The sequence below is a fragment of the Salvelinus fontinalis genome, chromosome 7 (genome assembly GCF_029448725.1).
Source record: "Salvelinus fontinalis isolate EN_2023a chromosome 7, ASM2944872v1, whole genome shotgun sequence".
In the NCBI taxonomy this organism is placed as follows: domain Eukaryota; kingdom Metazoa; phylum Chordata; class Actinopteri; order Salmoniformes; family Salmonidae; genus Salvelinus; species Salvelinus fontinalis.
Genome location: NC_074671.1, coordinates 32,068,348 through 32,081,853, shown reverse-complemented (window position 1 = coordinate 32,081,853; position 13,506 = coordinate 32,068,348). Strand labels below are relative to the sequence as shown.

The 13,506-nt window shown below is 45.5% G+C and overlaps 1 protein-coding gene across 12 annotated transcripts in view; it reads left to right on the top strand.

Moving 5' to 3' along the window:
- LOC129859409 (uracil nucleotide/cysteinyl leukotriene receptor-like) overlaps positions 1 to 13,506 on the top strand; it is a 281,933-nt gene that overhangs the window by 222,496 nt on the left and 45,931 nt on the right. For all 12 annotated transcript variants that reach the window (XM_055929177.1, XM_055929175.1, XM_055929176.1 and 9 more), the window contains 2 exons: positions 8,784 to 8,976; positions 13,118 to 13,316. In XM_055929177.1, the coding sequence (XP_055785152.1) occupies positions 8,784 to 8,976; positions 13,118 to 13,316 (392 nt within the window). The remainder of the gene's footprint in view (positions 1 to 8,783; positions 8,977 to 13,117; positions 13,317 to 13,506) is intronic.

Genomic DNA, 13,506 nt, shown 5'->3' with positions numbered 1-13,506 from the left:
TTTTTAACTATCATAATTTAATTGAATCACCACGTCTTGGCACTGTACCGTACATCTGCTCGTCTGTCTGAAACCAAGACACACAATCTTAAAACAAAACGCATCATCGTGATGATGTGGCAGGGGACACTTTGCTTCTTGAAAGTCCAATATCTTGAAAACTTGACTGCTGACATGCACAACATTTTGGGACTGTATCAATAGTGGACTGCCGGAAAAAAACGATCAAAAGGTCATTTTTTAGTGGATTTTTCCTTTAATGTATATGTCAGGGCCAGATGTTTAGACAATCTTATGGAATGATTTGTTATATCTTAGCTTTTCGTCCATACGTTTTTTTGTGTGGAATATCTGATCATTTGTAAATGCAGAAAAGGTTCTTTGGCTTTATGAACCAAAATGTACCTGAATTGACACTTTAGAAAAGCAGTAGATGCAGTATACCCACCACTGGCACTGTGCACACGCGCACACAGACCTGACTTTTACCTTTGATGGCAGCACGTCGGACTGTTGTTCTGTGAATGATAGTAGTAGGATGTCCGGGATACAGGTCAGCTTTCCTGGAACAAAGAGTCAGAGTACACACATACCCACCCACCAACCCATCCACACACACACGCGCACGCATACGCACGCAAAGTAAAATGCTACTATAAAAAATCGAAATTGAGCTAAATCAGGAAAGAGCCAGTAAAACTCACGTATAGCAGCTAAACCAGTCGATGCTTACATTTGACGGAGCTCGAGTAATAAAGACATTCATTCAAAAAAGGAATGGATTCAATGTCATTCAGTATAACAACGCATCAGACATCAAACACCTTTATGTGCGGCAAAGCCCAATGGACACTACCTCGGGAAACCATTTTGGAAATAAAACGAGAACAATGGAGGAACTGCAACTCAAAGGCACGCCCGAGCATTTTTGTTTTATATACCTCGTGATTCATTCTTCTGTAAAGACTTTGAAGTCAGGTGAGAACAGAACATGTTCTCATGGAATAATATAGTAATTATATTCAATTACCTTGATATTGTAATAATATTCAGACTGAATGTGTTTGATTAATTTCTTCCCAAAGGTCATAATCATTTGCCTGGCCAAACGCTATGCCACGCCCATTGGACTTTAGCTTCTTTTCCGCAATGAGTCTGGATCTGAGTACATTCCCGACCCTCAACCGAATGCGAAGACATTCGCGGCCATCTGATTGGTCCAGAAACTGATGACTTGGGCCAGAGTGAGAACACATGTGGGTAAAGGGGCGGTTTGAAAATGTGGCATTGGCTTTGAGAGTCTGATTGGTTAGAGACGATCCAATCGCTGATGGTTTTGTTTTGTACATCGCCCCTCGTCACCACAAATGACTTCCATGATGGCAGTCTCAGACTAAAGTATTTATCGAAGGACAGAGCAGGGGAAGAATTTAGTGTGAGTAGTCGGGCTACATAATCCATGGATTTTCTAACTTTTTGGGGCCGTGGACCCCTTTTTTTTGATAGAAAACAACTCAAGTGAGATAAAAAAAATAGCATAAAATTAGTTTTACTATGACTTCGGCAGTGCATGGCCGGACGAACCAACTCTCGGGCCCTGGGAAGGAAAATGTTTCTGTAACGGTTGTTCTCCTCCTTTTCGTCCGAAGAGGAGGAGTTAGGGATTGGACCAAAGCGCAGCGTTGTGATATGATATTTATTAAAGTAAAGACGAAACACGAAAATACTTCAACAAACTACAAAACAAATAAACGAACGTAGACAGACCTGAACTAGAGAACTTACATATACACGAAGAACGCATGAACAGGTACAGACTACACAAACGAACGAACAAACGAAACAGTCCCGTGTGGTGCACAGACACGGAAGACAACCACCCACAAACAAACAGTGTGAACAGCCTACCTTTATATGGTTCTCAATCAGAGGAAACGTCAAACACCTGTCCCTGATTGAGAACCATATAAGGCTAATTACCACTGACCTAAACATAGAAACACAAAACATAGAATGCCCACCCCAACTCACGCCCTGACCAACTAAACACATACAAAAACAAGAGAAAACAGGTCAGGAACGTGACATAACCCCCCCCCCCTCAAGGTGCGAACTCCGGACGCACCACCAAAAGTCTAGGGGAGGGTCTGGGTGGGCATCTGTCCACGGTGGCGGCTCAGGCTCTGGGCGTGGTCCCCATCCCACCATAGTCAATCCCCGCTTTTTTAGCCTCCTCCCAATGACCACCCTCCAAATTAACCCCACTGGATTAAGGGGCAGCACCGGACTAAGGGGCAATACTGGAATGAGGGGCAATACTGGAATGAGGGGCAATACTGGAATGAGGGGCAATACTGGAATGAGGGGCAACACCGGAATGAGGGGCAACTCCGAAGTGAAGGGCAGCTCCGGACTGAGGGGCAGCTCCGGACTGGCTGACGGCTCTGGCTGGTCATGGCTGGGTGACGGCTCTGGCTGGTCATGGCTGGCTGACGGCTCTGGCTGGTCATGGCTGGCTGACGGCTCTGGCTGGTCATGGCTGGCTGACGGCTCTGGCTGATCCTGGCTGGCGGACGGCTCTGGCTGATCCTGGCTGACGAACGGCTCTGGATGATCCTGTCTGGCGGAAGGCTCTGGCTGATCCTGTCGGGCGGAAGGCTCTGGCTGATCCTGTCTGGCGGAAGGCTCTGGCTGCTCCTGTCTGGCGGAAGGCTCTAGCGGCTCCTGTCTGGCGGAAGGCTCTAGCGGCTCCTGTCTGGCGGACGGCTCTAGCGGCTCCTGTCTGGCGGACGGCTCTAGCGGCTCCTGTCTGGCGGACGGCTCTGAAGGCTCATGGCAGACGGGCGGCTTTGCAGGCTCAGTACAGACGGGCGGCTTTGAAGGCTCAGTACAGACGGGCAGTTCATGCGGCGCTTGGCAGACGGACAGTTCAGACGGCGTTGGACAGACGGGCAGTTCAGGCGCCGTTGGGCAGACGGGCAGTTCAGGCGCCGTTGGGCAGACGGGCAGTTCAGGCGCCGCTGGGCAGACGGCAGACTCTGGCCAGACACTGTAGGCCTGGTGCGTGGTACCGGAACTGGAGGTGCCGGGCTAAAGACACGTACCTTCAGGCTAGTGCGGGGAGCAGCAACAGGGCACACTGGACTCTCAAGGCGTTCTATAGGCCTGGTGCGTGGTACCGGCAATGGTGGTACCGGGCTGAGGGCACGCACATCAGGCCGAGTACGGGGAGAAGGAACAGTGCGTACAGGGCTCTGGAGACGCACAGGAGGCTTGATGCTTGGTGCCGGAACTGGAGGCACTGGGCTGGAGACACACACCATAGGGAGAGTGCGTGGAGGAGGAACAGGGCTCTGGAGACGCACTGGAAGCCTGGTGCGTGGTGTAGGCACTGGTGGTACTGGCCTGGAGCGGGGAGGTGGCGCCGGAAATACTGGACCGTGCAGGCGTACTGGCTCCCTTGAGCACTGAGTCTGCCCAACCTTACCTGGTTGTATGCTCCCCGTCGCCCGACCAGTGCGGGGAGGTGGAATAACCCGCACCGGGCTATGTAGGCGAACCGGGGACACCATGCGTAAGGCTGGTGCCATGTAAGCCGGCCCGAGGAGACGCAGTGGTGGCCAGATATGTAGAGCCGGCTTCATGGCACTTGGCTCAATGCTCAATCTGGCCCGGCCGATACGAGGAGCTGGTATGTACCGCACCGGGCTATGCACACGTACAGGAGACACCATGCGCTCTACTGCGTAACACGGTGTCTGCTCGTACTCTCGCTCTCCACGGTAAGTACAGGGAGTAGGCGCAGGTCTCCTACCTGACTTCGCCACTCTCCCTTTTAGCCCCCCCCAAGAAATTTTTGGGGTTTACTTTCGGGTTTCCAGCCACATCTCCTACCTGCCTCCTCATACCACCGATCCTGGGCTTTCGCTGACTCCATCGCCTCCCGAGAGCGGCGATTCTCTCCCACCTTAGCCCAGGGTCCTTCTCCATTCAATATTTCCTCCCAAGTCCACGAGTCCTGTTTTTTTGGCCGCTGTTGCTGGTTCCTCTCACGCTGCTTGATCCTTGTTTGGTGGGTGGTTCTGTAACGGTTGTTCTCCTCCTCTTCGTCCGAAGAGGAGGAGTAGGGATTGGACCAAAGCGCAGCGTTGTGATATGACATAATGATATTTATTAAAGTAAAGACGAAACACGAAAATACTTCAACAAACTACAAAACAAATAAACAAACGTAGACAGACCTGAACTAGAGAACTTACATATACACGAAGAACGCATGAACAGGTACAGACTACACAAACAAACAAACAAACGAAACAGTCCCGTGTGGTGCACAGACACAGACACGGAAGACAACCACCCACAAACAAACAGTGTGAACAGCCTACCTTTATATGGTTCTCAATCAGAGGAAACGTCAAACACCTGTCCCTGATTGAGAACCATATAAGGCTAATTACCACTGACCTAAACATAGAAACACAAAACATAGAATGCCCACCCCAACTCACGCCCTGACCAACTAAACACATACAAAAACAAGAGAAAACAGGTCAGGAACGTGACAGTTTCAGTTTTCAAGTGAATTATCTGCAATTCTACAAATTTTTCCATGAGGCAAAGAGAGAACTTGAATTATAGTGCATTTGTGTAAAAAATAAATAATATGTAAACACATTTTTAAAGTATCGAGTTGAAATTGATACTGTGGATACCAATATCCCTGTGAGCCTCCCAGGCCCATGTTTCCCAGGGTTAAGAACATACATTTTAGATGAATAATATTACATTGTATTATATTAAAATACTTATTAAAACTTATTCCACGGATCCCTTGGCCAAAATTAGTTTAATCTGTTGTTAGTAATGTTCATAAAAAAATGAAATGTAAAACATTTTTGGGGGAGATCTGTCCACAGACCCCCCGCAGTACCACTTTGAGAACCCTTGACAAAATCATCAACATTGAAGTACTTCAATAATTTTCTTTATATATATTTTTTCATTAATTTCACAGTAGCTTCTACATATCTTTACAAGTGAGAATTGTATTTGTGTCTGTATGACACTGGCTCACTTCTCAGTGCCTTGTATTTACACTTTTCATGTCTGTTGTGCAGTAAATTATCTACATATGATATGATACTCCGTGTTAAAATAGTAAGTGCACTATGGTTACCCTTGACTGTCGTAGCTAACTAAGCCACACAGAGTTATATGTGGAATTTAGGTCTATCCTCCCAGCCGTGACCGGGTCGATGTGTCTAACAGCAGGTAGGCGGTGGTAATCATAGGTTAAACCGTGGTTTTCACATCTGTAGCCATGACAGGAAGTGGTTTCAGCGGGAACAGGAAGTGGCTTTTTTCTGTGATAGAGGGGTGCCAAATGGAGCACCTGCCAGAGAGAGGGTGTGTGCGTCCGTGTGCGGATGCGTGTGTGTGTGTGTGTGTGTGTGTGTGTGTGTGTGTGTGTGCGGGGGAGGAAATAACCTGCTAAGCTCATCCGATGGACACCTTATCATTTGGCGTTAAGTGTGTAAACTCCCTTACCACTATCCCCAGAGAGGTGGTAGGTCTATCTTCCATTTTATCCACATAATTACAATCCCACTGAAGAGCCTTGATTGGCTCAAGCATCTCGACTCCATTCTGCTCAGCCTCAGTAAGTATTAAACCACGTGTCACATGTACTGTATACTGTATGACACTGCCTGGTTTTCAGAGTAACAGCCTCGTACTGTATCTACCTCAACATAATTGGGTGAACTCATAAATAATTACAATTCGGTTCAACTTACCGAGCATGCATCATGGTTTCGGATGACAAGTCAACTGAACCCGACCCGCCACGTGACACTCTCATCCTGGGCCATGCATATAAAGGACCTTAACTATCCCCTCAATATAGATGGAGTAAGTGTATTCTAATAGAGTTGGTGTTCCCAGTGCTCAGTCAGCGTGCCAAATTACACCCTATTCCCTATGTAGTGCACTACCCTTTGACCAGATATGGACAGAGGATGCTGCTGCTGTGTCAGGTGACCGGTCCCGACTGTGGTTTGTGACACCGAAGGTTACACGTCTTATCAACTCAACAATATCATACGGTGACTCAGCACAGAGCTAGTCTGGATAATACCGAGGGCGCTGGTGAGAAGAGTGATGACTATTCAAAACAATCACACAGCTATTTAAAGCAAGGGATTAGGCAGTTGTTATGTTGGATCTGCGGGAGAGCAGATACTGCACAGTACGGTATCATCTCGCTGAAAAACGAGATAATCTCACACATATTGGACACATGAGCATTTCCGATTGTGACCTTTTCTGTTCTGTTCACATTGCTGGGTTTCTTGATATGTTGGATGACCGTCTGCCTTTCCTCAATCTCTCCCCTTCCCTGCTTCTTCCTTCCTTTCTCTCTCTCTCTCTGTCTCTGTCTCTCTCTCTCTCTCTCTCTGTCTCTCTCTCTGTCTCTGTCTCTCTCTCTGTCTCTCTCTCTCTCTGTCTCTCTCTCTCTCTCTCTGTCTCTGTCTCTGTCTCTCTCTCTGTCTCTCTCTCTCTCTCTCTCTGTCTCTCTCTGTCTCTCTCTCTCTCTCTCTGTCTGTTTCTCTCTCTCTCTCTCTCTCTCTCTCTCTCTCTCTCTCTCTCTCTCTCTCTCTCTGTCTCTCTCTCTGTCTCTGTCTCTCTCTCTCTCTCTCTCTCTGTCTCTCTCTCTCTGTCTCTCTCTCTCTCTCTGTCTCGCTCTCTCTCTCTCTTCTCTCTCTCTTTCTCTCTTGTCTCTCTCTCTCTGTCTCTCTCTCTCTCTCCGTCTCTCTCTCTCTCTCTCTCTCTCTCTCCCTCTCTCTCTCTCTCTCTCTCTCTCTCTCTCTCTCTCTCTCTCTCTCTCTCTCTCTCTCTCTGTCTCTCATCAGTCATTACAGGGCATGTTGTCTTCTCTCCATTCTGAGCTTGACATTCAGAGGTACTTGCTGAAAATCCAATTGCCCCACACAGTTAGTCTGCCTTTTATCTTATCTGCATCATGACTTGGCGTGTGGCTCTGTCCGCATCACAACTAGCCTGTGTGTGTGTGTGTTGACCTCTCCTGCCCTCTCCACCTCCCCTCACCTGATCTGTGTACTCCTGCCAAAAACACTGTCCACATTAGTCAAAGGGCCGGGGGGGGGGGGATATCCAGCACACCCGAATTACTTCCCCACCGCCTCCCCAACACCCCACACTCACCATCACCTTTCCGAGTGCTTTGTGTGTGTGTTTATGCGTGTGCGTGTGCGCAATGACTGTGTAGTTAACCTGGCTGTGTGCGTGGAGCCATTAGCTTGATAAAGGGCTCTCTGTGTACTCTCCTCTCCATGTGAGTCACACTGTCAGCCTGGCACAGGTCACCCTACAACACCACCAAGATCCTCAATGAGCTCCACATTCTCTATTACTCTGCCAGGCCCACAGGACTGCCTGCTGGACTCATCGGTGGCTTTAATCACCCTCACCACACCCTTTCCCCTTGGTTGTTGTGCGAAGCTTGAAAAAGATCTCTGACCGGGAAAAAAAAATCTTGTGTGCTGGAGTTATTTGTGTTTTTTCTCTACAATGTCGATTTTGGGCCTGTAACTACCTGCACCATAGGCAAAAAAAAGCATGGTAGTGTGCGTATTAACCCTTCACTAAAGTTGTGTGAGGCTTGGCAAGAGAGAAACATGCATGATAAGGCTTAGGGGACCGCTTGTCTTGGTTTTTTTTTTAGCAGCAGCAACATGGAAAATCATAGTGTGAAAATACAGCAGGGAGTGTCTTATCATGCCTGGGCATGTGGCTCCGTCTGCATCCCAACTAACACGTGTGCGAGAATGTGTTTGCGCGTGTGTGCGTATGTTGACCTCTCCTGCCCTCTCCACCCCCCCTCACCTGATCTGTGTACTCCTGCCAAAAACACTGTCCACATTAGTCAAAGACCCGGGGGGGGGGGGGATATCCAGCACACCCAAATTACTGCCCCTCCCCCCTTGTTTTTTTGCAACTGTGAAAATCATAGTGTGTGCGCTTGTGTGAAATGTAGCAGGTGGTGTGAGTCTGTGTGTCTGCTATCTGTATTGATGCAAACAAATTACACTCAAATAGACTGGAATGCATGACTGGAAGTCCAAAAAATTACACTGGGGTTTTCACTGTGTTAACATTGTAGTTAAAAAGCTTCTCTTTCTCTTAAAGCTGCAATATGTAACTTTTTGGGCGACCTGACCAAATTCACATAGAAATTTTAGTTAGACATTCTCAATGAAAGCAAGGCTAAGAAGCGGCATATCTGTTCTAAGTGCACTATTTCTCTGCTTCCCGGTCTTTTACTTCCAGTTTTGTACATCAGCTTCGAACACCTTAAAAACACAGCGGTTTAGATGGTACAGTTTAGATGGAATGATTCTCTACGCTATGCATGCTTGTTTTGTCACATAAATTGAAATTAGGCAAACTATTATAATTTTAGCAACCAGGGAATGGCGGAGTGATTTCTGCATAATGCAGCTTTCGGGAAAAAAAGCATTAACACTATTGTGTGGTTGAGATGGCATTGTTGGTTGAAGAATTGTGCTTGCTGCACAGTGCTGTGGTGGTTTTGATGGACAAAAGTGTCCTCTAATAAATGTGTTTCAGTTTGTGTTCGTTTCCTATGTCGGGTTGCAATATTACGGTAAACTTTCAAAGTTACCAGAGTTTTCCCAACCCTGTTCCTGTGTATCACGACCCCTTCTAATTTACCCCCTTTCTCCTCTTCTCCCCTCCAGAGCAGAAGCCCTGCGCACGGCCCCAGCAGCTCCATTGTAGGGGAGCAGCCTGAGCACCTCTCCCTGGCCTCTCTGGAGTCTCTGGACACCATGTCAGAGGCTGATGCCCCCTCTGCCTTCACCAGAGGCAGCCGCTCCCGTGCCAGCCTGCCCGTAGTGCGCTCCACCAACCAGACCAGGGACCGCTCGCTAGGTAGGGGACCGCAACATGACCACACTGTGATTATGAGGCCGTTAACCACAACTAGACCAAGGACTGCTAGCTTTTTCTTAAAAACACACATACAAACACTCACACACACACAAACACACTTCACCCCCCACCCCCTTCCTCCTCGTCCTTTGCGTCGCCTGCTTGCTCCTAGCCTTAATTAGAATTCATTTCCTTAGCATAGTGAGATTACAGAATCCTCCAACAATATGCCATCCTGTTTAACACACACACAGACACACACACACAGACGCACACACACAGACGCACACACACAGACGCACACACTGTTATTGGCAGGATTAGAAATGGGGTTTGTTAACAGCGCAAAGGGCACTTCTTTTGCATCAATATGACAAACGCCTTCAGTTGTGCAGAGTTGTATTAATACGCTGCAGCGTAGCTTCTTCTAAGAGATAGTCATTTAACTTTGCTGAACCCAACAGAGAGAGAGTATGCTTCAACTCTCATCTCAACGTGTAATCGGCCTCTGGGCCTCACAGGATACGGCTTCTTAAAAAGCTTCTTTGAAAATTGTAAAGCAGAGGACACACATCTTAGTTGAATGTGACTTTAGGTTGACTCATTTCAATTTACTTCGAGTGCCTCTAAATGAATTGTTTACATTTGGGCAGCACACCCCTTTAACCAACAGGAAGTCATTTTGCATGCTGCTCTGTGCCAAAAGTGGGGTCTTGCTTTGGTTTGAGATGCTGAATTGCAGACATTGTACATAAACATCTACAAGAATATACTACTCCACACACAGGTGTGCACACATACACACACACACACACACACACACACACACACACACACACACACACACACACACACACACACACACACACACACACACACACACACACACACACACACACACACACACACACACACACACACACACACACACACACACACACACACACACACACACACACTTACCAGGAGAACGTGTTATGCCAGCAGAGTGGGTTATGGGGTAATGTAGGGGGTGGAGAAAAAAGGGCATATTACCCAGCATTCCTCTGGTGGCCCCCTGGTTGCTGATCTTGGGTCAGCTTTTCATTTCCCCCACTAATGGTTAAGGTTAGGATTGGGGGAGGGGAAGCTGATCCTAGATCTGTACCTTGGGGAAACTTCACCCCGGAACCTCCCCCACACACACAGTTGTGTCCCCAGAGACATCTGGTCTTCCTTAAGAGCCCTGTGCCAGTAGAAGTAGTGCCTTCAGTCAGAAGACTCCTTAGCACAAGACTGGAGTTACAGTAGCTGCCATCTTGAAATGACTCTATTCAAGTGAGTTTCTCTATTCTCTCTATGTTACTTATAGCTGATGTGTAGTAGTGCTACACCATATTTATACAGTAGTGTAGCAGTTGTTTTGGGAGGTCTGTTAGTTGTTTATTTATTGTTGTACTGTGTTTTATATTGTGGAAGAGAGGCAAATGCAGAATTCTATTTATGCTGCATTTGAAATTAACGTAATTGAAGGTGATTGGGTTCGATTTGGAGATGCATAAGAGCAGAGTCTGGAATAGGATCTGACTGTCATAAAACCTAGCAGCAAGCCCTGGAAACTAAGACTTCGTCCCAAATGTCACCCTGCTCCCTTTAGAGTGCACTACTTTTGACCAAGGCCCATAGGTCTCTGGTCAAAAGTAGTGCACTGTATAGGGAATAGGGTGCCATTTGGGCTGTAGACAAAGTACGTTCTCCCCTGACCATTTGCTGTGCGGCCACGCCATTTGGTTCTGATTTAGAGAGTGAAACCAGACGATCAGCGGCCACATACAGCCCTGCGATCCAACTCTGCGCTCGAATTTAGCCATCCAAAGTCTCAGGAGCTAATTAAAGTTTGGGTTTGAGGGAATTTTCCATTGCATGTATAATAGAATATGAAGCCAAGTGTGTGTTCCAAATGACACCCTATTCCTTATATAGTCACTATGGGCACTGGTAAAAAAAAAAAATTGTACACTATTGTGTGGTCCAGCGGTCTCAGCCGCTGACCTCAGCACACATGTATGCCAGAGTCGGCATGGGTCCGAATACTTCCCTTTGACTCGTCCTATTCTTTCTAACACTTCACTATCTCATCAGTCAAGCTCAAAAAAAACATTATATTTTTTTTCAGCCATTGAATAACACACGTCGTATTAGGAGGGTCTGCGTGGTCCTTCATCTTCATGAAAAGCCAGACTGCTAGTATAACAATACACAACGGAGGAGCGAGTTAGATCGCAAACAGACTTTGTTAAGTTGTTACAAGTCTATCCTAGTAGAGCCATAGATGTATGTGCCATAGAATGGCTCAGCACTTTTATTTCCTGCTTTTGTCCCTCCCTCTCTTTAAAACAGCCTGTAGGATCTTGTATTACATTACTGGAAACATGTAGCCGTTTTTTTACTGGTCCGCTCCTTTTATGGAGCCACTCCGTGTTAGGAAAAGCTCCTCTCTATCAGTACACTAGATAGTGACTGATCCTAAATGATACACAATGTGTACTGTATGTACCCTATTGTATACAGGAAGCTCTTATTTCATGTATAAGCTGCGTATCTGTTATAATACGTCAGATGACGAGGCTTTGACTAGAAAACAATATTCACAGGCTTCTTTATTTGTTACTGTCCCGTATGGACATATAACGTCTTTAAAGCCGTCAAGGCTCCGAGTCTTTTGAAAATGTATGTCTTTGTCTGTGGGCAAGGGTGTGTTGTTTGTGAGTGTGTAATGTATTTCATATGCTTTGGTGGAGTGCAGGACAGAAGCCACACCCAGAGTTCAGGAGTTCAGTGTCTTGTCTGTTGGATGCTTTGCTAATGCTCGCCCTTCCCACCCACAACACACAGCCACGTCCCTCTTCCTTCCCCATCCCACATCACCCTCATACAACCCACATGACTTACGAACTGCATAAGCACACGTACTGTATGCATCCGCCTGCATGCACACATACACACCGATGCTTATGGTTTTATGGGTCTTTAACTTTATCACCTTTCTCTAAATTCTCATTGTAAATATTGTAAAGAGATTATAGTTACTCACTGTAAATACGGTAAAGCTATTGTAGTTACTCATTGTAAATATAGGAATGATATTATAGTTACTCATTGTAAATACAGTAAAGATATTATAGTTACTCACTGTAAATACAGTAAAGATATTGTAGTTACTCATTGTAAATACGGTAAAGCTATTGTAGTTACTCATTGTAAATACAATAAAGATATTATAGTTGCTCATTGTAAATACAGTAAAGATATTGTAGTTACTCATTGTAAATATAATAAAGATAGTATAGTTACTCATTGTAAATACAGTAAAGATATATTATAGTTACTCATTGTAAATACAATAAAGATATTATAGTTGCTCATTGTAAATACAATAAAGATATTATAGTTGCTCATTGTAAATACAGTAAAGATATTGTAGTTACTCATTGTAAATATAATAAAGATAGTGTAGTTACTCATTGTAAATACAGTAAAGGTTTTGTAGTTACTATTTGTAAATATTGTAAAGATATTATAGTTACTCATTGTAAATATTGTAAAGATATTATAGTTACTCATTGTAAATACAGTAAAGATATTGTAGTTACTCATTGTAAATATAGTAAAGATATTATAGTTACTCATTGTAAATACAGTAAAGGTTTTGTAGTTACTATTTGTAAATATTGTAAAGATATTATAGTTACTTATTGTAAATATTGTACAGATATTATAGTTACTCATTGTAAATACAGTAAAGATATTGTAGTTACTCATTGTAAAAACAGTAAAGATTTTGTAGTTAGTATTTGTAAATATTGTAAAGATATTATAGTTGCTCATTTGTAAATACAGTAAAGATATTGTAGTTACTCATTGTAAAAACAGTAAAGGTAGTGTTTGTGGTGTATGTCGGACTGCACATAAGAGGACAGAACTGCACACGAGTTAGGTGGGCCACAGTACAGAAAGACAAGCACCATAGTACATAAATACACAACACTGGTGTGACACCTCTGTAGCTACATGGTTAAGAGCCACCAGATCATCATCAACCAGTCATTAACCCCTCAGTAACCCTCCATTAACCCCCTTTCCTTCCCTGTCTTCTCCCCAGGCGTGCTGTACCTGCAGTACGGAGACGAGACTAAGCAGATCCGGATGCCCAATGAGATCACCAGTGGAGACACCATCAGGGCTCTGTTTGTGAGTGCCTTTCCCCAGCAACTCACCATGAAGATGCTGGAGTCTCCCAGTGTGGCTGTTTATGTCAAAGACGACATGAGGAACATGTACTACGAGCTCACCGACGTCAGGTAAGTGGGTGTGTGTTTTTTTTTGTCCAGTACCTATGTGTATGTGGGTGTTTCGTCTCTATTTTCCCAGACTGGGTTATAGAGTAGGTTATTTGGGGGTTGCTTCCCAATGTGTCGTCTCAGTTTCAACCGTGTAAGATCCTCAGAGCTACCCAGCAGCCTTCCTCTCTCCCTTCTTTAAGTACTTCCT